This window comes from Harmonia axyridis, chromosome 1 (assembly GCF_914767665.1).
Source record: "Harmonia axyridis chromosome 1, icHarAxyr1.1, whole genome shotgun sequence".
In the NCBI taxonomy this organism is placed as follows: Eukaryota; Metazoa; Arthropoda; class Insecta; order Coleoptera; family Coccinellidae; genus Harmonia; species Harmonia axyridis.
The window spans coordinates 1,727,764-1,746,317 of record NC_059501.1 but is presented as its reverse complement, the minus strand read 5'-3'; the positions used below and the strand labels follow the sequence as shown (position 1 = coordinate 1,746,317).

Here is an 18,554-nt window from a genome sequence, read left to right as displayed (position 1 = left end):
ACCAATGTTTATAGGACTTTTTTCTTAAAATTATCCAAGGAATCTCTCATTTTTCTTTATACCGCCAATTAAGAAACATCCTGTATGTGGATTTAACGAAATTCGACTGATCAATTTAATCGGAAAAACCAAGATATAACCAAAAATTTTTGGTTTCGGATGCTTCAAAATTTGATGTCGAGTGAAAAAATGTAAAGGAATGAATCCTCTCTGAAGCTACTCGGAATAGAATTAAAATTATGAATTTTAAGAACCAGCTAAACTAAAAAATTTCCCAATTTGAATCCTGTTTCATTTTTAATATTTATTTTTTATTTTATTGTTGAATTGATCTGAAGGTAGTCTGAAATCTGGTCAGTCAATAAAAAGTAACCTTTCTGTGAGATTGTGAGATATTTTTTCGGTCATTTGTTCCAACTGTCATTGTGACGTTTATGAACTCGTGTTATGGTTGTTGTTTGTGTTATTAATCATGTCAAATAAATTAGATTCCTTTTCATTAAGTTCAGGGATGGAAGCTTGTTTGTCCCTTGAAAGGGAGTTGAATAAACTTCTGGTGAGGTTCGAGGGTATCAAGGACATAGGCCACAATCTTCTTGATACTGCTATAAGTGATATAAAAACTCTTCAAGATGATCTCGGAAATGGTAGGAATTTAGGAAATATTTTAGTTAACTCAAGTCCTTTGTTCTTGATTTTCCACGTACGCATAATGACAATGTTTGATTTTAGTCCCTGAAGACCAATTTCTCTCTAGTGAACAGGTTGAACGTGTTAAATCTGTAATGATGAAAGTGAAATCCTCTTTAGCTAAGTTTGGAGGAGAACATAGAGAGTTGCACAGCGCTTTGTCTAAATATGGTAAATTAATTGATCGTAATTTCGTTGCTGATTATGCTGCAACTAGCAGGCCAAATATTTTCAACCACCCTGATAAAGTGGGTCTTATAAATAAGATTATATGCCAACATTACCATAGACAAGGAATGCATGATGTTGCTGAAGCACTAGCTGAAGTAAGTTTCATTGAATCGGAAATCTGAAAATTGCTCATATTTTTCATGTTATGATGACATATTGATGACTTCTTTATTTTATGAAAATTTATTGATTTATTCCAATACATTAATATTTCAGGAGACTGACGTTCAATACGAATTCACCGAAAAAGAATCTTTTGGAGAATTGAATCATATATTAGATTGCTTAAGAAATAAGGACTTAGAACCAGCTCTAGTTTGGGCTACTGCTCACTCACAAGCACTCGATAATATAAATTCTTCCTTAGAATTCAAACTTCACAGATTAAAATATATAGAACTCTTATCAAAGGGTACAAACTATCAGGCTGATGCAATAACATATGCAAGAAATCATTTTAGGAAATTTGTAAAACAACATGAGAAAGGTAAATTACTCATGTTTAAATTTTCTTGATTTATAATTTTGAACGTTATCATTTTTTCTTTAGGAAAATTGAAAACATATTCTGGTCAAATCCATTTTTTTTTAGCAGTTTTAAGTCGAAAGTCAAATGATTAGTTTGATAATAGAGCTGTGTAATTTACTTTCAAATCGTTTACCCACAAACTTTTTCAGATATTCAAGTTCTTATGGGTATGCTGCTGTATATTCCAAACGGTATAAACACTTCCCCTTACAGCTGTCTGGTCAGTGAAGAATTGTGGTTGGACACATACGAACTGTTCACCCGCGAGGCTTGCCAACTGATGGGTATAACTGTACATAGTCCTCTGGCGATATGCTTGAATGCTGGTTGCTCTGCTATTCCGGCCCTGTTGAACATAAAACAGGTCATGATGCAAAGGCAAGTGGGGCCTATGTGGAACGGAAAGGATGAACTACCGGTAAGTGTATTTTTGGGGAACGATTCCTTGTTCGCAGCAACCGTTGAGTTGTGAGTCGAATTGGTTGTTAGAATTTTCATATCGGTGTAAAGCGTCTAACAAAATTCGAAGAAACATTCACATATTTGGAAAAATTAAGATAATGCCTATTTTCAGTTGGGATCTCAAATTTAGTTTGAATTCGGACACATGCGACTTTTGAATGTTCAAATCCTAAAATTTCGTTTCGAAATTGTGTGCAATTTCAACTTTCTTTTGGATGCAGAACAACCTGGACCAATTTTAATTTCACCCTCTTCGGCAGCCGATGTAAATTCTTTCAAACTAACGTCAACCTATGTTCTGGAATTTGACGTCTATTGTCAATCCATAACCTATGAATAATTACCTATCCTGACCTATTCTGTCAGATAATATTGTGAGACTTGTATCGGCTGTGTTGTTAGTAAATTTTTAAATTTTTGGAATGTGACTTTGTCAGATGTTTTGTTAGTTATTCTGCTAATAGGGACAAAGAAAAATCTAACAAATCAGAGATCGTAAAAATCGGTCCAGCTGTTTTTGAGCTATAAATACAGGGTGTTCCTAAGTTGGAGGTGCAAAGGAAATGAAAAAGATTCCTTTGATAATTTAAAAATAAAAGTCCCATAACCATGGGACCACAAAAGCTTTGTTTTCGAGATACAGGGAATTTTTTTTATCTGAGCCCAATATTATTATTATATGGAAAAATTATTAATAAAAATATTGTTTTATTTTATGACATGAATCTATAGTTAAATTTAATGCACAACTTTAAGACTCTCCTTTCATATACAGTAGTATATAACTTTAAGTTGGCATTACTGTTCAAGATAGCGACCGGTTTAACAGCTGTCAAGTGATTTATTCTCAGTTTGGTTTGGCAATTCATCATGAATAGACTCACGCCTGAACAACGCTTGCAAATAGTGCAATTTTATTTCGAAAATAATGGTTCTGTTCGGAATACGTATCGCGCACTACGTCCATTTTATTTTGTTTAGCGATGAAGCGCACTTCTGGTTGAATGGCTACGTCAACAAACAAAACTGCCGCATTTGGAGTGAAGCTAATCCTCAAGTGTATGTCGAAACACCGTTACATCCAGAAAAACTGACTGTTTGGTGCGCTTTATGGGCTGGTGGAATCATTGGTCCGTATTTCTTCAAAAACGATGATGGCCAGAACGTTACAGTCAATGGTGATCGGTAAAGAGCCATGATTACTAACTTTTTCATTCCTGAATTGAACAACCATGATGTCCAGGAGCTGTGGTTCCAACAAGACGGTGCAACATGTCACACAGCTCGTGCCACAATCGATTTATTGAAACACACGTTTGGTGACCGCCTAATTTCACGTTTTGGACTTGTGAATTGGCCTCCAAGATCTTGTGATTTAACATCGCTAGATTACTTTCTGTGGGGCTATGTAAAGTCATTAGTCTATGCGGATAAGCCACAAACCCTTGACCATTTGGAAGACAACATTCGCCGTGTTATTGCCGATATACGGCCACAAATGTTGGAAAAAGTCATCGAAAATTGGACGTCCAGATTGGACAACATCCGAGCCAGCCGTGGCGGTCATATGCCAGAAATCATATTTAAAATGTAATGCCACAAGATTATCTTGTGGATAAATAAAATTCATGTCAATCGAATAATCCATCGTTGTTTTATTGCAATTTAAAGTTCTATAGCTCTAAAAAAACACCCTTTATAAGAGCAGTCATTTGGGATCTCACACCCATAGTTTCATTGATTATTTTTTTCAGATTGAGATTGATTTGGGACCTGACAGCAGGTATCATTCTATGTTTGCTTGCCCCATTTTAAGACAACAGTCAACGAAGGGTAACCCGCCAATGAGGCTTGTTTGTGGTCATGTAATATCCAGGGATGCCTTGAGTAAACTTTGTAATGGAAACAAGTAAGAGATTTATTTTGCTCTAATTTTTTTTTTGTTATCACCCCACCCCATTTTCTTTGAAGTTTATCGAAAAGTTGCAGTAACTATCAATTTTCCAATTTTTGTGAAAAAATGTAATTATGAAAAAAAAAATTCTGCTGCATTATTGCTTTTAGGATTCAATCAATTGCTTTGTTTCAGAATGAAATGCCCATATTGTCCAATGGAGCAAAGCCCAGGAGACGCTAGGTTTGTCATATTTTAGTATTGTTTCTAATTTATAAAATATAATCAAGAATTGTCCTTTATTGATCCGAAGTTTATACCTTATGGAATTTGAATTTGCATGTGCCGTGATCTCTGAGTGGAACTTGAAATAATAAAATGATGAATTAAAATATTTTTAAGGAATTCTTTGTTTTATTTTTGATTTTCACCCTTGTGTGAAGTAAAAAGGAGATAAATTGTGGTATAATATCAATAAATTCGGAGAGTTTTAATACATAAAAGTTGAAATAAGTGTTACTTCTATTGGCGCAGAAAAACACGAATTCCTGTGATGTAAAATCCATAAAACGGTTTGTTGGAACTACTTATCCTAGATGGCGCCACATAGTTGATTCCTAAAAATATAATTAGGTGGATGCGCTACACGTAAGCGCATCCGCCTATAAAGCCAACGGAAAAGCTTTATTTTTGAGTTACTGCTCAGATCAACTTCAAATACTGGTGGATAAAATCTTGTGAATAGGTTGTCAGCACAAAAAACAGACTAGTAGTTTGTGACAAAACTATTAGTTCGCCTGAACTACGACATATGAACTACATAACCCCAAATCATGAAATTTAACCTTATTTAAACCTAATCAAAAGTTATCTTAAAAGTTTAGAATTATTGAATTTTTTATTAAAATATTATTTTTAGAATGCCGGAAGCTGTAATGGAATGTGGAGATTTTAGTGAATTTCAAGTTTGTACTTTTTAATAGTACTGGAAGTTATAAATACATTTCCAAATATATGATCATAATTTTTAACTTTTCCTATTACAAATTCAATATAGAACTATTTAATAAAAGACTGCACCTATAAATGATTGATCAAATTTCTTCTTTCAGGAAGCAATAAAAAATATGAGGAAGTTCGATGATATAATTGTGAATACTTTGAACTCTGTTATCCCTACCGATTCCTTCCATCCCAATGGAGAAAAATCATGCAAGGAATTATATGCGCAATTACAAGAAGGGAGTATTAAAAGAGAATCTACTATCAAGAATTGCATAACTATAACAGCTGATAAAGTACGAAAATTAAAGAATCAAAGAGAACATTCAGATGATATTAGTTTATCCAAAACACTTAGAGCAGAACAGACAAAGGTAATGATATGTTTATTTCTCCGATCAATGAATAAAGTTTTGATTTAATTTTAATTTGCAGTTGAGAATGTTACAAGTTGAACTCTCAGTAGAAGATCTAGTTGGACAACGTACTTCCAAAGTTTTCAATGATAAATGTAGGAAGTATTGGAAGCCACAATAGTCCTTTTTCTCATTACGTAGTTTTTGGTAAATAAATCTTTTACACTGAAAGGATTATTAAGTATATGATTAAAATGTTCACAAACCCATAATAAAATTGCATCATAAGAGGAGTTAACAAATTGAATACTTTATTTATTGAATTTTTAATTACAAAAATTGTAGATATAAAATTTTAGTAATGTTGAAACAACAATTTTACAAAGGTTAATATCTTACCTGTAAATATTTTTATTCAACACTAATTTTTTCAACTTAATATCAACATAATAGAGAGTATTCAATATTTGCTAAAAGAAGTTGACCCAAATGTTCTATATAAATATACTAACTGCGAAATGATGGAGCATAAAAATCAATTTGAGGAACTTTTTTTATTAATACTTTCATGCCAATCTCTGCCCATTTTTTCAACTGACTCTCCTCTTTCGTGTGCTCTTTTTCCAGAAATAATCATAACAACACAACCTAAAGCAGTTAATGCCATCATAATGTTTGCAACTCTTATTCTCAAACGGTTCTTGGCTTTAGCAATAACTTGCGGTCTGAAATAGAACAGAATTTTCACTGAACTAATATAAAGAGATAAAACGGTAGGTAGTATTATTTGTTTATACATTCAATAGTGGTTATATAACCTAGATGGAAACGTTGTTTTAAAGTTGGATATAATCTTATAAATTTTTTTGCGATTCAATAACACCTACCCAACATATTCCGGCACTTCTGCCACATTTTTATAATTTCCAGTTTTAGTCCAAACTAATACTTTTTTATCGAAATCAGATGTTTTGTGATTGTTGGAAACATTTTCATTACTTAACTTTCTGCGAATGTTCAATGTAATATTTTGATTTCGCATGAATTTACTAATAATGTATCGTTGAAAATTCATTTTTGAGTCTTAATTTTCTTATAAGTTATTGCATTTAAACATATGATAACGGAACTATTTCTCAAGGTCAAATATCTCCATCTGTTAGAATCACAAAGTTTATTTCATGAAGTTGCCTCATATTGTTTATAACTTATTAACATAAAAACACTTTTAATATGTTGTTGGTAACTTATGATTGAAAATTTTCGACAATATTTGAAAAAAGGCAGTTCATTTAGTTCAAGCAAGAATTCTATGACTTAACCTCGCATTTATCAAAACAAAATATCCAATAGGATCAATGAGATGCTTTTATTTTTAATCTCCAAATAGTGATTATTGAATAATGCCTCCAAAAAAGAACGATTCTAAACAAGCTGCCAAAGGCAATAAAGGCGGAGAAGATAAAGGTACTATAAATGCATACATCTTTTTTATATTTTTAGTAGCAATCAAAATTCAGTGTTTGCTATTAGCTAAATAGTTAGCAAAGGTTTTCAATACACCCCATTAGGAGAGGTGATGCCTCTTTCAATGAAGAGACCTTTTTACCCTCAGCACTTGGTCACTTGGCCAAGTTGTCTTCGACTCTTACGTTGCATCAGGAAGGTTTGGAGTGTCGAAATGAAATTATTTGTTGCCTGTCCAAGGTTTTTTGGTTGTTCTGAGGGACACTTTCAAGTTTATTTTTTAGTTATTAACCTCCTGTTTCCTGGTAGGTTCAGTTATTGGGTAGTTTGGACATTTTCTTGATTGATTTTAGAGTAGTGCTAATTGTGGCATATCTCTAATTATTTATATATATTTACAGGAGCTGCCAAAGAGAAGAAAGGTGGTACAGCAGTGAAAGTAAGGCATATTCTTTGTGAAAAACAAGGAAAATGTTTAGAAGCTTTGGAAAAACTGAAAGCAGGCCAAAAATTCCCAGAAGTAGCAGCTGCCTATAGTGAAGACAAAGCAAGACAAGGGGGTGATTTGGGTTGGATGACTAGAGGCTCAATGGTGGGACCATTCCAAGACGCAGCTTTTGCTCTACCTATATCAAATGTAAATAATCCCGTTTATACTGATCCACCAGTGAAAACAAAGTTTGGGTATCATATTATAATGGTTGAAGGAAAAAAGTAATGTATCAGAGGCAATTGTAATTTTTGTAAGTTCATACATTATATATTTGAAGATTTATTGTTTTCCACTGGCTTACCTTCAAGTAGAATACTACAACTAGCTATTTGTATTATCAAAGAGAATGAAGCTTCAAAAGTAAGGTTTTGATAATTTTGTAAGTGTGAATCAATTGGGTAATTAGAGAAGAGCGATATTTCACGAACTGTGATTTAATCACTGATATCAGAATGTCACAGGTAGTCACAGTTCCGAAAAACGAATACAGAGCGTGACGGGATCACAGTTTGAACATTTCACAGATCTTTTCAGGGCATATCATCGTCCGTTGCAATCGTAAATTATGAAGCCAGCCTGATGTTTTTATTGCTTCGGAACCTTTTTCGACTAACATAATTGCATATTTTTATGACAATCCCAGCATCGTAGGCAACTTTGCCTGCTTTAGGAAGTATTTTTGTAGGACTAGTTAAACAATAAATACTTGCTACAAACAAATAATAACTACTGAATTACTGCTAATTGGTGGTGGCAATAAAATTCTAATTTTATGCTTATCTTTGATAAACAACCTCAAAGAAATTCTTTCTATATTGAAGTTGCCGACCAAAGCAATAAATGGTACTCTGTATTATAAAAAATAAACGAAAACACGTCAGAGACATAATAATAATAGGCGAAAGAATAATAACAGGCGAAAGACCAGCAATTTTTGGGCTTTCTTCACAAAAGTTGATGTAAATTATGCTACTTGTAATTTATGCAAGTTGAAATTATCTTTCAAAACCACCTCTTCAAATTTGAGGAAACATTTGAAAAATCGATATCCTTCTGTTACGTTCCTAACTAAAGCTGAAATAAGGAAAAGAGTTGAAAATGTAAGAAAAATGGATGTTTTCATAATAATTTTTCATTAATTTTGCTTTGCTTTGAATGATAAGAGTGACCAATTCGAGTTGCAAAGATAAACGAACTAAGGTTTGGGTGATTCATACAAATATTAATAACAAGCAACCTAAACAGTGATCACGTCACGCTTTAATTTCACTGATATCATAAAGTAACGTTCACGTTTCACATCGTGATCTAGAAATCACGGTATCGCTCATCTCTATGGGTAATAGCTTTTTCTTAAATTTCTGAAAACGGTCTTCATGCCAAACCTCATAAAATGACTGGTTCTGTAGATATGAATTGAAAGTCATGTTCTAAAATTACTATTTATTACTGAAACATCTCCAAATGTTAAACAGGTAATCACTAATCAACAAAATTCACTAATATCTAAACCCTGTAAAAAAAAACTGATCGTAAAATACTTTTGAGGATAATCGAGTTTAATACTGCAGTAGCTGAATTACATCAAATAATGTTTCAGTCTTTAACAAATAACACTAATGAGCCTCTTGTCTAAGCTTTACAAACTATGACCAGAAAGATTCTTCTCCTCCAATTTGTTGAACTACTTTGAAATCAACAAATTTTAAACTTCTCTCATCTCAACTTGGCCCCTCTCATGACAAAAACACCAAAGAAGTGAAATAACCAAGTAAACACAACTTATGACCAAACAAAAAGAACCGTAAACAAGGTACTGCTGCTTCACGGACAACATCAAATCAAAGACATCATTGACTACTAAAACAGTGAGCAACGAATGGAATATCATGGCTACAAAAGTGTTGAACCCAAAGATCAGACCGAAAGTATCAAGCTTCAACTTCTTGGCTATCTCCGCACTAACCACTGTTATCGTGAAGTGGTACAGCACCGAGAAGAGGATGTAACAGAAGTAGCAGATGTATATGTTGGGAGTAGTGGCGCCCCATATCACTATTAAGCCCTGAAACCCCGAACAGAGAACCAGAAGGAGTCTTCCATACTTCGACCAATCGACTTCAAGGAAACCAACAAGTAGGGCAGCAAGGAAACCGAACAAGGTCAGGATGGCTTCGACAAGGCCGTTGTAGTGGATTTGGTTGGCATTGCCCACTACTTCCTGCCACAGTGGCTGCATGTAGACTTGAACTTGAAGAAAGCAGGCCGTGCCAAGAGCGTACCACGCAGACCAGTAGATAACGTAACGGTTGGCGTAAGACTCTTTGATTTCAGAAAGCATTAGGGAAACGCCTTTTCTTATTCTGTCTTTTTTGGAGATTTGATCTTCTTCTTCACGGTGGAAGTAGATGGTGTTCTTCACCGGGGGTAGGAGAAAGCTCCAACAAGTGGCGAAGACCATAGCTGAAGAAAAACATGTATAAGTGTCATTCATGTGACTTTATCTGATATTTAGCTTGAAGTATTATGAAATTTGAATGTAGGTTGTTTTGAGTTAACCAAAAAATCATCAAGTAAGGAAAAAGCGTTATGCCTACACCCTCCCTCTCTGGTTTTGTGGTACAGAGTATTACTAAATAAGTGTGACAGTTTTTAGGGGGTCTTTAAGAAAACAAAAGCTCTTGGGCCTTTTCTTGAAAAGAGCTGGCGGGATGGCATTTTGTGGGCAAGTTTTATGAATATAAAGGCTACATATGAGAATTTCCTTTAATGTTGTTCATCTTATTAAGGGATGAAACATGCAATCTTTAATGCATTTTTCACCAGAACTTTTTATCGAAACGAAATTTCTCAATATTAAAATTAAGTGTTGAAGATAACGATTCATTGCAAAACATTTTTTAATTCTTGTATGTTTCTTGAAATGTTATTAATTATTTTCAATGTCTAACACACTTCTTCCCAAAAACCAACATAGCAAAATCAATTTTTTTTTTTGGTAGAGAATAATGCAAACATGGAAAAAGATCATAATGTGATTTGGCATGAAATCTGATCAAATATTACAAAGCAAATTTTAAGAAATTCATTACGGGGATATTGAATCAATGTTTTTTCCTAAAAGTTCTGTTAGCAACTCTAAGTTTTGCAATAATTTTAAAATTATTGATTTTCAAATATTATTAATAAATAATGTATTTTATTTTGAATATTATGGCAGTATGAACAATAACAAGATATTCTTTTCCCTGAACAATTTCCAATATTGATTACAGGAAGTTATAAATCAACAAAGATAACATAGGCAAACTGAAAGACTCATTCATAAAACTAGCTGGAAAACACATTAATAAAACTTCAATATCCAGTTGACCACAATCAGTCAATAACCTTGTATCATTATGTCATTCAAATTTCCCATGTTTGAATTAATTGGTTTTCCCCGTAAGCAAGGAAATGTATTTATATATCCATATCTTAATTCCAAAGCAATCTTTTGATATTACTGCTTAAGCTAAGAAATGAGTCGCAAAAATTTATCGTTCAACAAACTAATTTTCAACTTGGAGATTTGAATTTTTCAAGTTTGTACAAATTGTAAAAAGAAATTGTAGTAATTTTGAAAACTTCTGAAGAGAATCTTGTAAGACAGTTTTCTTTACAGTTTTTGTAAACTCTGTTGGAATTTATTTACCTCCTAGTGTAACATAGTTGAGCTCCTTGTAGTCCATGAGGTGGTAAAGTACTAAAACTTGAGATAGTACCCCAGCTAAAAATCTACCAAACAACAAAGAAGCTCTAGTGTGCGATGTTACAGCTTGGTAGTGTTCCTTATCGACTTTTGCATAAATATAGGTGTAATATGCAACTTCTGAGGCCATGAACATACTATAGAAGACCTGTAAATCATATTAAACTGTAGTTTTTTTGATTCTTCTACATCATTATTAGGAAACAAGTGAAAGATTAATTAACAGTGCTGTGCCTCTAAAGTGTCGATGTACATAGAACATAACTGGTTTTGAGAGGTCTCACAGAGGCCTAGATGAGTCGGAACAGAAACCATTGAACTTTCATCCTTAAAGTTTCTAAAATTATCAGGAATTTGACCTGATTGCAAGCATCTAGTAGTAGCCAAATGAGTGGCTTCCAAAGAATTTAGAAAATGCACATTCTACTATCCTTTGTATTTGGTTTTGATACATTTTGATGCACATAATGAAAATTAATGTAGTATTTATGGGAACAGTTATTCAAGCTGCAGAATAACTCCGCTAATTTGATAGATAGAAGTGCATAAGACAATTATTCCTATTGTTATCTTCGACAATAAGAAAAGCATTTATCTATAACTAAATATATCAGATGACTTAAAAGAAATCTAATCTTATCTGATGCAACAATATTTTCCCTGTTGTAATGGAACTCTCCAAAATGTGTTATTTGGATCTATATATATATTTTTAAGAAAGATACCAGAAATATTTGAGTTCATCAAGAAATATTCTAAAAATTTCTAGAATCGTTATTAGGTGAAATTCTAGAAAACCGCCAATTTTAAAAATTGGATATCTATGTATTAAATTGGTATATTGGTATTGAACAATGTAATTTGATCATGTTGATAGGAAAATTGCAAACATGCAATGGAGTCTAATTACATGTTTTGCTTCGTGATGCTAAGAACAATGCCTCTTTGAATTTTGGTATGAAGTAGACATATTTTTTATTAATGATAATGAGATTATGAATTCATTTACTAGTCAATGAATGAGTCAATAAAAATGCATTGTCTCCTATTTTTACTGAATAAACATGTCATAAAAAGCGATTTAATCAATATTTTTTTTATTACATAAGTATCACTTATGTGAATTATTTTCAATCAAAGTAACAAATGGATATATTCAAGTTGATTAATTCAAATTGTTCTTGGTTTTTATTCCAACATTTCAAAGGAGGATTAAAGGAATGTTCTAATCTATTCTAACATTTTGAGTATCCAGATATTACCTCTAAAACTTGAAGAGCAAATAGAGACGTTGTCCAAATCAGCATAGAAGAGAATATAATGCCGCAGAATCCAAGAATAATTATCAACGGCTTGTATCTCAGCAAATCGGTTATTAGGAACACTATGACCAAAAGAACCAGATAGCCGTAGGTCCCTACTGGGTAAACTTCTGATATAACTTCTTCTCCTGTAATATTTCTCCATGGCCCGCTCAGGAATTCGTAAATGTAGTGTTCGGAGGGCCTGATTTCCTTGAAAAACCCGAAAACGCACAGTAAAAGGGATAGCTTCAACCAAGTTTCCATTCTTCTCGATTTATTTCCGAGTTCACCAAGCGGAAAATTTAAATTCTAAAATGAAATGCGTACCATCAATTTTGAATCGAACGGAAGTTGTGCAAAATTGATCAAATCAATTAATCAATTCACAAGGCGACGTTTTATAGAACCGGTATTTGCCGACAGTTGAATGCAACTGGTTATTAAAAACGTTGTCTGCTGCGTTACCGCATCCTGTGGTTCGGAAAGAACCATAGTCGCACAATTCCTGGAGTGCAATTTTAAATTTCTATTAGGAAAGGTTATGTTATTTCGGTTCAAGGTCATTACAAGGACCGATTGCCAACAATTTCTCCATGAATGAAAATCTCGTGACTCTTCCAAATATTCAATTCTTACAACTATACCACTATCATACCTCACGTGTTTTGCTATTTAAAGAGCATCCTCAGGAACTTGTTTTTGATTCATGGTAGGAAACACGTGTCATGATTTTATCGTGTAAATCCAGTTTAATTGCATATTTTATGAATTTTCTTTCAATACTGACGAGATTCATTCAATTTACCCTTCCTTGTCAGGAACGAATTGAGTATAGCTTTTTGCGTCATATTTTATTACTGAAACGGTCGTTTATTAAAATGTTAACCTACAATCCCAATAAATTCATTTTGTAATTAAATGGTTCATCTTCTTCTATATTCTACAACAAGGATTTAAATTTGCTTTAATAGAGTTCTGTGTTAATAGCACTTAATAATTTGAAATTAACCTCTGACATTTGATCACAATCCAAAGTTCACTTCGCTGATTCTCTACATTGTGATAAAAGAAATTTGTCGAATTTTCTAATAAATTTCGATAAGGAAATCCTATTATTGCATCATATCCAATTCCAGGTTTATCAAATCTACAACAAAACATGCCATTTACTGTAAAATGTTGAAATCGAAATTTCTTTACAACTGTGCCCTCCAAATAAGAAAGATGAGTTCCAATGCGTCTTGTAGCCGTTTAACTGGAAGAGTAGCTGTTATTACAGCCTCAACAGATGGTATTGGTTTGGCTATAGCTCGTAGATTAGCTAGGGAAGGTGCTAAAGTAGTCGTGAGTAGCAGAAGGGCTACAAATGTTGAAAAAGCAGTTAACGACTTGAAACAGGAAGGCTTGAATGTAACAGGTTGGACAAATGTGAACATTTTTTGAACAAACATGATTACTTTCGTTTTTTAAGGGGTTGTATGCCATGTTGCTAAGGCTGAAGATAGGAAGAAACTCTTCGCTGAATCGGAAAAGTTGGGAGGATTAGACATATTGGTGTCTAATGCAGCTGTGAACCCAGAAATCGGTGGAGTTTTGGACGCAAGTGAATCAGCTTGGGATAAGATTTTTGATGTGAACTTGAAAGCTTCCTATCTCTTGGCCAAGGAAGCTTTGCCGCAGTTGAGAAAAAGCAAGTTCGGTAGGATAGTTTTCATTTCTACCATATCTGCCTATGTGCCACTAGATGTTTTAGGTAAGAACTTTGTTTTTTATGTTTTTAACATTTATTTTTCAATTGTGTTATATTCAAGGTGTCTATTCTGTAAGTAAGACAGCTCTTTTGGGTTTAACGAAGGCAGCAGCAAATCAATTGGCACCCGAAAATATCACAGTGAATTGTGTGGCACCAGGGGTGATAAAAACTAGATTTGCCACAACTTTAACAGAATCTGATGAAACTAGAAAACAAGTTTTAGATAAAATACCTCTGGGAAGGTTAGGAGTACCTGAAAATATTAGTGGGGTTGTTGCGCTTTTGGTCTCTGATGATGGCTCTTACATAACTGGAGAAACTATCGTAGCAGCAGGAGGCATGACCTCCCATTTGTGAAGAGCTCACTTCAATACTTGCAATTTATATAATTTTACAGAGTATTAAATATGCTCAATTATATTTTATATATCAAATAAGTTGATGAGATTTATACAGATTATTATTTTTTCACAGTATGGCACTTTAATAAAACCATAAAGAAATTGAGTTTCTTGATTGTTGCTAGACCTGTTAAATCAAACATAAGAGTGTACTCGAATTTAATTTTGTTTTTATAAAATTTAACACGAAATTTAGAAATCTATAATCTTTTTTTTAAATTTTCTGGACGACGCCCTCTCTACTCCTATTCGAAACGTAAAGAATTATTTAGAGAAAAACTTCTGTTTTTTTTTTTAATTCTACTACTGAAATATAGCAATTTGGCTATACCTAGGCCATCTACCCCCATTTTACTGAACTAATTATTCTCGCGGCCAAATACGTATAGATTCCTGTGATACTTTCCCCCTCAACCATAACGGGTTCGAGCTACTCTTCCTAGATGACACCAGTGAGTTCTAGAAGAAAATGCAATTTGAAAAATTCCACTAAGAGAGGTTATGACCGGATCTGCTTCAAAATTTAATATAAAGAGGAGATCTCTCTGGAACTATAATGAAATGTTTGAATTGAATAGGAAAATTTTTCGAATAGCGAGAGAGAGAAACTAAATTTATTGATCATGTTAATCAAATGGCTATCGACCGCAGTCTTCGAGCCAATTTTTCGAATATTTTTTCGCAAAATAAATTTTTGTTCAGATCGACTTCAAAACTTGATGTTATGAAGAATTTTGTATGCTTAATTCCTATTCGCAATCAGTTCCTCCCAAGAATACCCCAAAATTGAGTTATTTCGAGTTTTGTAAGAGAATTTAAAGTGGGTTTGGTCTGCCCTCTGGTGGCATAAATCTGAAACTTGTGAATGGGAAAAAAGATGCCCCCCCAACAGTTGTATGAAAACTGTGCTTTTATGGTGTAGAAAAATTTTTCTGGTAAGAATGGATGCCTAATTCGGATTCTACGACCCCGAAACCCTCTAAAACTATCATAAAATGTTTGAATTCGATCAGTCGATTTTTTCGGAAAAACCAAGACTATAACTAGTAATCTGTGCTATAACCTTGGTTATTTTTTCGCCAAAAAAAGTTTTTGGTTCAGATCGACTCTAAAATTTGATATTTCGAAGAATTTTTTCTGCTGAATCCGTTTTTGCAATCAGTTCCTCTCTAGGAGTCACCAAAATTGAGTTATTCCGGATTTTGTGGAAAAATTTAAAGGGAGTATGGTCTGCCCTCTGGTGGCATAAATATGAGGCTTGTAAAATGAGTATGCCTGCCCCACAACTGAGACTTTCCAGTTGTGTAAAAACTGTGCTTTTAAGGTGTAGAAAAAATTTCCTGTTGAGAATCAATGACAAATTTGGAATCTACGACCTTGAAACCCTCTAAAACTATCATAATATAACCTTGGATAGTTTTTCCCCAAAATAAGATTTTGATTCAGATCAACTTCAAAATTTGATATCAAGAAGAATTTTTCACGCTGAATTTCCATTTGTAATCAGTTCATCCATAGAATTCCCCAAAACTGAGTTAATTGGAGTTTTGTGGGAGGGATTTTTTCAAGGGGGTTTGGACTTCTCTCTGATGGCCAAAATTTGTGGATTGTAAACTGGGCAAGCATAGATTTACATGTCCCAAAATTGCGACATTCCTTTGAATAAATTTAAAAAAAATTTTTTTTGATGAATTATGGTTCATAAATGTTGTCGGATCATCTTCAAAATTTGAGATCTTGAAGAATTTTCCATGCTGAACACTAACCCGCAATCAGTTTTTTTTAACATAGTTCAAAACTGAAATATTCCCAATTTCCCAAGAAAATTATGATTCAATTATGTAGGAACACTTCTCTGCTAAGAATCAATACCTACTTCGGAATCTACGATCTGAAAACCCCTCAAATAACGCGGAAAACATGTTTCTGGCCTAATACAGAATTAGTAACAATCGAATTATGTCAGTTTTTCCTAAAAAAAATCAAAAATTTGAATCAGTGAGCAATTTGGCTATACCTAGGCCATCTACCCCCATTTTACTGAACTAATTATTCCCGCGGCCAAATACGTATAGATTCCTGTGCTACTTTCCCCCTCAGCAATAACCAATAATAGGTCTGTGTTTTCATTAAAGTTTCTTTCATGAATGAGAAGTGTTTTCCTTTCATCATACAAAAATTACAAAATATTTTGATGCCATTACGTTAATGACTTGCATAATTCTATCCAAGTTCATTAACCTTCTCATTCCATTTAGACACGATTAATGAATTTTAATTATTACTTTTATGAAAAGTCTATAACCTGCTTTCGAACTTTGAACTTTCAATAATCTCATTGCTTAATTATTATCTATTCGTTGCAAGCAATAATTATGAAATAATCAATCATTCAAAATTAAACAATATTGAGATTTTTATATTCCACTAACATCCAAGACATAAAGTACGTAATTTTGAAATAGAGTAAATTAAAATAGAGGTGATTATAGTCATTATAATATGGTAATAAGTTTTAGGCTTTAACAACTCTTCGGAATCCTATACAATTTTAATTTTAGCTGTCCAGGAGTATATCAAGCACAAAAATAAGCAAACAATTCAGGACCATCTGCATAACTTTTCGCAAAATGAGTACTGAAGCACCAGATGTTATACTGGAAGAAATAAACAATAAAGGAATTATTACTTTAAATAGGCCGAAAGTACTAAACGCATTGGATCTTTCCATGGTTAAAAAAATCGTTCCAGCTCTACAGAAATGGGAAAAAGATGGAAAAGTGTGTGTTATTGTAAAAGGTGCGGGTGAAAAGTCTTTCTGTGCCGGTGGAGACGTGAAAAACATTGTTTTGGATGGAATGAAGGGTGGAAAACTAGGCCATGAGTTTTTCCGAGAAGAATATGCTATGAATGGCATGATCGGAAACTATAAAATTCCTTATATAGCTTTAATAGATGGAATTGTTATGGGAGGGGGAGTAGGTTTATCAGTCCATGGAAAATATAGAGTAGCAACAGAAAGATCCCTATTTGCTATGCCTGAAACTCAAATAGGACTATTTCCTGATGTTGGAGGTTCATACTTTCTACCTCGTCTGAAAGGAAAAATAGGATCATATCTAGCACTAACTGGTGAAAGGCTAAAAGGTGCAGACTTACTGAAAGCCAAAATAGCAACTCACTACATAACCAGCAATAAATTACAAGATTTAGAAAATGCCATTGTTCAATGTCAAAGCGCAAGTGAAATAGAAAGGACATTAGATAAATTTAGCATTCAGGACAATAATCCTTTTGTATTAGAACCTGTTATTGATAAAATTGATGCTTGTTTCTCCTCAAACTCTGTCGAGCAAATTTTCGAAAGACTGGAAAAAGATGGATCTGATTGGGCTATCAAAACTTTGGGAAAATTGAAGAAAATGTCCCCGACCAGCTTGAAAGTCACTTTGAAGATAATTAACGAGGGGAAAAAGTTGAGTTTGATTGAGGCTTTGCAAGTTGAATACAGGGTAGCTGTGGGATGCTTATCTCATCATGATTTTTACGAAGGTTCGTTCTTTTTTTGCATTTTTGCTCGATCTAAAAATAATTATTTCAGGTGTTAGGGCTCTGCTGGTAGATAAGGACCAAAACCCAAAATGGAAACCTAGTACTGTTAGAGAAGTTACTGATGACATTGTCGATAGACATTTTGCAAGATTGTCTGAAGATAAGGAACTGAAGCATAAATTGTGAAGAATCCAGTTTAAGGGGTGTGGAATATATATTTAATTGTTTTTAATCGTTTTGAATGACTGATACCCAGTTATTGTTGAATTTGGTTCAAATATTTTAAATAATATATATAATTCTGGAGTTTTAACTTTTAACCCTATGAACTACAGAAAACGGACAATGGAATAGTTTGGGACAAATTTGAATGAAGAATGTTCTTCTTTTATGATTTGGTACCGATATACAGGGTGTCCCAGGATTAATGGGAATAACTTGGATGTAGATTCATAACCTCAATATAACACCATAATAAAAACTAAGTTTCTATTGTGGTATGTCCAGGAACACTACGTTGGAGAGTTACCTTGCAAAAGCTACAGGCTTTACGTTAGAGCTTTTCTAATTTTTTAAAACAAGGAAGTGCCGGTACTTAACCCAATATAACGAGCGTTATTTAAAATTCGTGGAGAAATTAGAGTTGATTTTCTGTGACAACGAGTAACG

At 33.4% G+C, this 18,554-nt stretch overlaps 7 protein-coding genes across 11 annotated transcripts; 5 read left to right on the top strand and 2 right to left on the bottom strand.

The window, feature by feature from the left end:
- The first annotated feature begins 402 nt into the window (after positions 1–402).
- LOC123671572 (E3 ubiquitin-protein ligase RMND5A) lies at positions 403–4,211 on the top strand. Its single transcript, XM_045605490.1, has 6 exons — positions 403–647; positions 733–1,016; positions 1,138–1,408; positions 1,600–1,868; positions 3,667–3,821; positions 4,002–4,211. The coding sequence occupies exons 1-6, from the start codon at positions 473–475 to the stop codon at positions 4,063–4,065; spliced, it is 1,218 nt and encodes a 405-aa protein (XP_045461446.1). The 5' UTR covers positions 403–472; the 3' UTR covers positions 4,066–4,211.
- A 281-nt stretch (positions 4,212–4,492) lies between these two features.
- LOC123671568 (protein MIX23) lies at positions 4,493–5,399 on the top strand. Of its 2 annotated transcripts, XM_045605486.1 has the most exons (4): positions 4,493–4,672; positions 4,726–4,771; positions 4,919–5,182; positions 5,244–5,399. In XM_045605486.1, the coding sequence occupies exons 2-4, from the start codon at positions 4,727–4,729 to the stop codon at positions 5,343–5,345; spliced, it is 411 nt and encodes a 136-aa protein (XP_045461442.1). In that variant the 5' UTR covers positions 4,493–4,672; position 4,726; the 3' UTR covers positions 5,346–5,399. The 2 variants fall into 2 exon arrangements, with proteins under 2 accessions (XP_045461442.1, XP_045461441.1); XM_045605485.1 differs by having other exon boundaries at positions 4,613–4,771.
- A 50-nt stretch (positions 5,400–5,449) lies between these two features.
- Positions 5,450–6,306, bottom strand: LOC123671570 (UPF0389 protein CG9231). The gene is made up of 2 exons (XM_045605488.1): positions 6,052–6,306; positions 5,450–5,889 (listed from the first exon to the last, which is right to left on the bottom strand). Exons 1-2 carry the CDS (start codon positions 6,237–6,239, stop codon positions 5,700–5,702), a joined length of 378 nt encoding a protein of 125 aa, XP_045461444.1. The 5' UTR covers positions 6,240–6,306; the 3' UTR covers positions 5,450–5,699.
- A 132-nt stretch (positions 6,307–6,438) lies between these two features.
- LOC123671569 (peptidyl-prolyl cis-trans isomerase NIMA-interacting 4) lies at positions 6,439–7,406 on the top strand. Its single transcript, XM_045605487.1, has 2 exons — positions 6,439–6,631; positions 7,033–7,406. The coding sequence occupies exons 1-2, from the start codon at positions 6,568–6,570 to the stop codon at positions 7,347–7,349; spliced, it is 381 nt and encodes a 126-aa protein (XP_045461443.1). The 5' UTR covers positions 6,439–6,567; the 3' UTR covers positions 7,350–7,406.
- Positions 7,407–8,552: 1,146 nt separating this feature from the next.
- Positions 8,553–13,030, bottom strand: LOC123671566 (thiamine transporter 2-like). The gene is made up of 4 exons (XM_045605483.1): positions 12,835–13,030; positions 12,138–12,488; positions 10,819–11,023; positions 8,553–9,587 (listed from the first exon to the last, which is right to left on the bottom strand). Exons 2-4 carry the CDS (start codon positions 12,441–12,443, stop codon positions 8,830–8,832), a joined length of 1,269 nt encoding a protein of 422 aa, XP_045461439.1. The 5' UTR covers positions 12,444–12,488; positions 12,835–13,030; the 3' UTR covers positions 8,553–8,829.
- Positions 13,031–13,126: 96 nt separating this feature from the next.
- LOC123671567 (dehydrogenase/reductase SDR family member 4) lies at positions 13,127–14,439 on the top strand. Its single transcript, XM_045605484.1, has 3 exons — positions 13,127–13,596; positions 13,651–13,932; positions 13,991–14,439. Exons 1-3 carry the CDS (start codon positions 13,356–13,358, stop codon positions 14,287–14,289), a joined length of 822 nt encoding a protein of 273 aa, XP_045461440.1. The 5' UTR covers positions 13,127–13,355; the 3' UTR covers positions 14,290–14,439.
- A 2,026-nt stretch (positions 14,440–16,465) lies between these two features.
- Positions 16,466–18,189, top strand: LOC123671565 (3-hydroxyisobutyryl-CoA hydrolase, mitochondrial). Of its 4 annotated transcripts, none has more exons than XM_045605482.1 (3): positions 16,466–16,779; positions 16,895–17,885; positions 17,935–18,189. In XM_045605482.1, the coding sequence occupies exons 2-3, from the start codon at positions 16,964–16,966 to the stop codon at positions 18,069–18,071; spliced, it is 1,059 nt and encodes a 352-aa protein (XP_045461438.1). In that variant the 5' UTR covers positions 16,466–16,779; positions 16,895–16,963; the 3' UTR covers positions 18,072–18,189. The 4 variants fall into 4 exon arrangements, with proteins under 4 accessions (XP_045461438.1, XP_045461436.1, XP_045461437.1 ...); XM_045605480.1 differs by having other exon boundaries at positions 16,847–17,885; XM_045605481.1 differs by having other exon boundaries at positions 16,466–16,815.
- Positions 18,190–18,554: the final 365 nt, after the last annotated feature.

Coding starts and splice junctions, on each gene's coding strand:
- LOC123671570 (XM_045605488.1), bottom strand. CDS start 6,239: ATGAATTTTCAACGATACATTATTAGTAAATTCATGCGAAATCAAAAT. Junction 5,890..6,051: donor GAAGTGCCGGAATATGTTGG/GTAGGTGTTATT, acceptor GTTCTATTTCAG/ACCGCAAGTTATTGCTAAAG.
- LOC123671568 (XM_045605486.1), top strand. CDS start 4,727: ATGCCGGAAGCTGTAATGGAATGTGGAGATTTTAGTGAATTTCAA. Junction 4,772..4,918: donor GAGATTTTAGTGAATTTCAA/GTTTGTACTTTT, acceptor TTCTTCTTTCAG/GAAGCAATAAAAAATATGAG. Junction 5,183..5,243: donor TTAGAGCAGAACAGACAAAG/GTAATGATATGT, acceptor TTTAATTTGCAG/TTGAGAATGTTACAAGTTGA.
- LOC123671566 (XM_045605483.1), bottom strand. CDS start 12,443: ATGGAAACTTGGTTGAAGCTATCCCTTTTACTGTGCGTTTTCGGGTTT. Junction 11,024..12,137: donor TTGCTCTTCAAGTTTTAGAG/GTAATATCTGGA, acceptor TATGATTTACAG/GTCTTCTATAGTATGTTCAT. Junction 9,588..10,818: donor CAACTATGTTACACTAGGAG/GTAAATAAATTC, acceptor GTTTTTCTTCAG/CTATGGTCTTCGCCACTTGT.
- LOC123671569 (XM_045605487.1), top strand. CDS start 6,568: ATGCCTCCAAAAAAGAACGATTCTAAACAAGCTGCCAAAGGCAATAAA. Junction 6,632..7,032: donor TAAAGGCGGAGAAGATAAAG/GTACTATAAATG, acceptor ATATATTTACAG/GAGCTGCCAAAGAGAAGAAA.
- LOC123671572 (XM_045605490.1), top strand. CDS start 473: ATGTCAAATAAATTAGATTCCTTTTCATTAAGTTCAGGGATGGAAGCT. Junction 1,409..1,599: donor TGTAAAACAACATGAGAAAG/GTAAATTACTCA, acceptor AAACTTTTTCAG/ATATTCAAGTTCTTATGGGT. Junction 3,822..4,001: donor AAACTTTGTAATGGAAACAA/GTAAGAGATTTA, acceptor GCTTTGTTTCAG/AATGAAATGCCCATATTGTC.
- LOC123671565 (XM_045605479.1), top strand. Junction 17,886..17,934: donor TCATCATGATTTTTACGAAG/GTTCGTTCTTTT, acceptor TAATTATTTCAG/GTGTTAGGGCTCTGCTGGTA.
- LOC123671567 (XM_045605484.1), top strand. CDS start 13,356: ATGTTGAAATCGAAATTTCTTTACAACTGTGCCCTCCAAATAAGAAAG. Junction 13,597..13,650: donor GGAAGGCTTGAATGTAACAG/GTTGGACAAATG, acceptor TCGTTTTTTAAG/GGGTTGTATGCCATGTTGCT. Junction 13,933..13,990: donor TGTGCCACTAGATGTTTTAG/GTAAGAACTTTG, acceptor GTTATATTCAAG/GTGTCTATTCTGTAAGTAAG.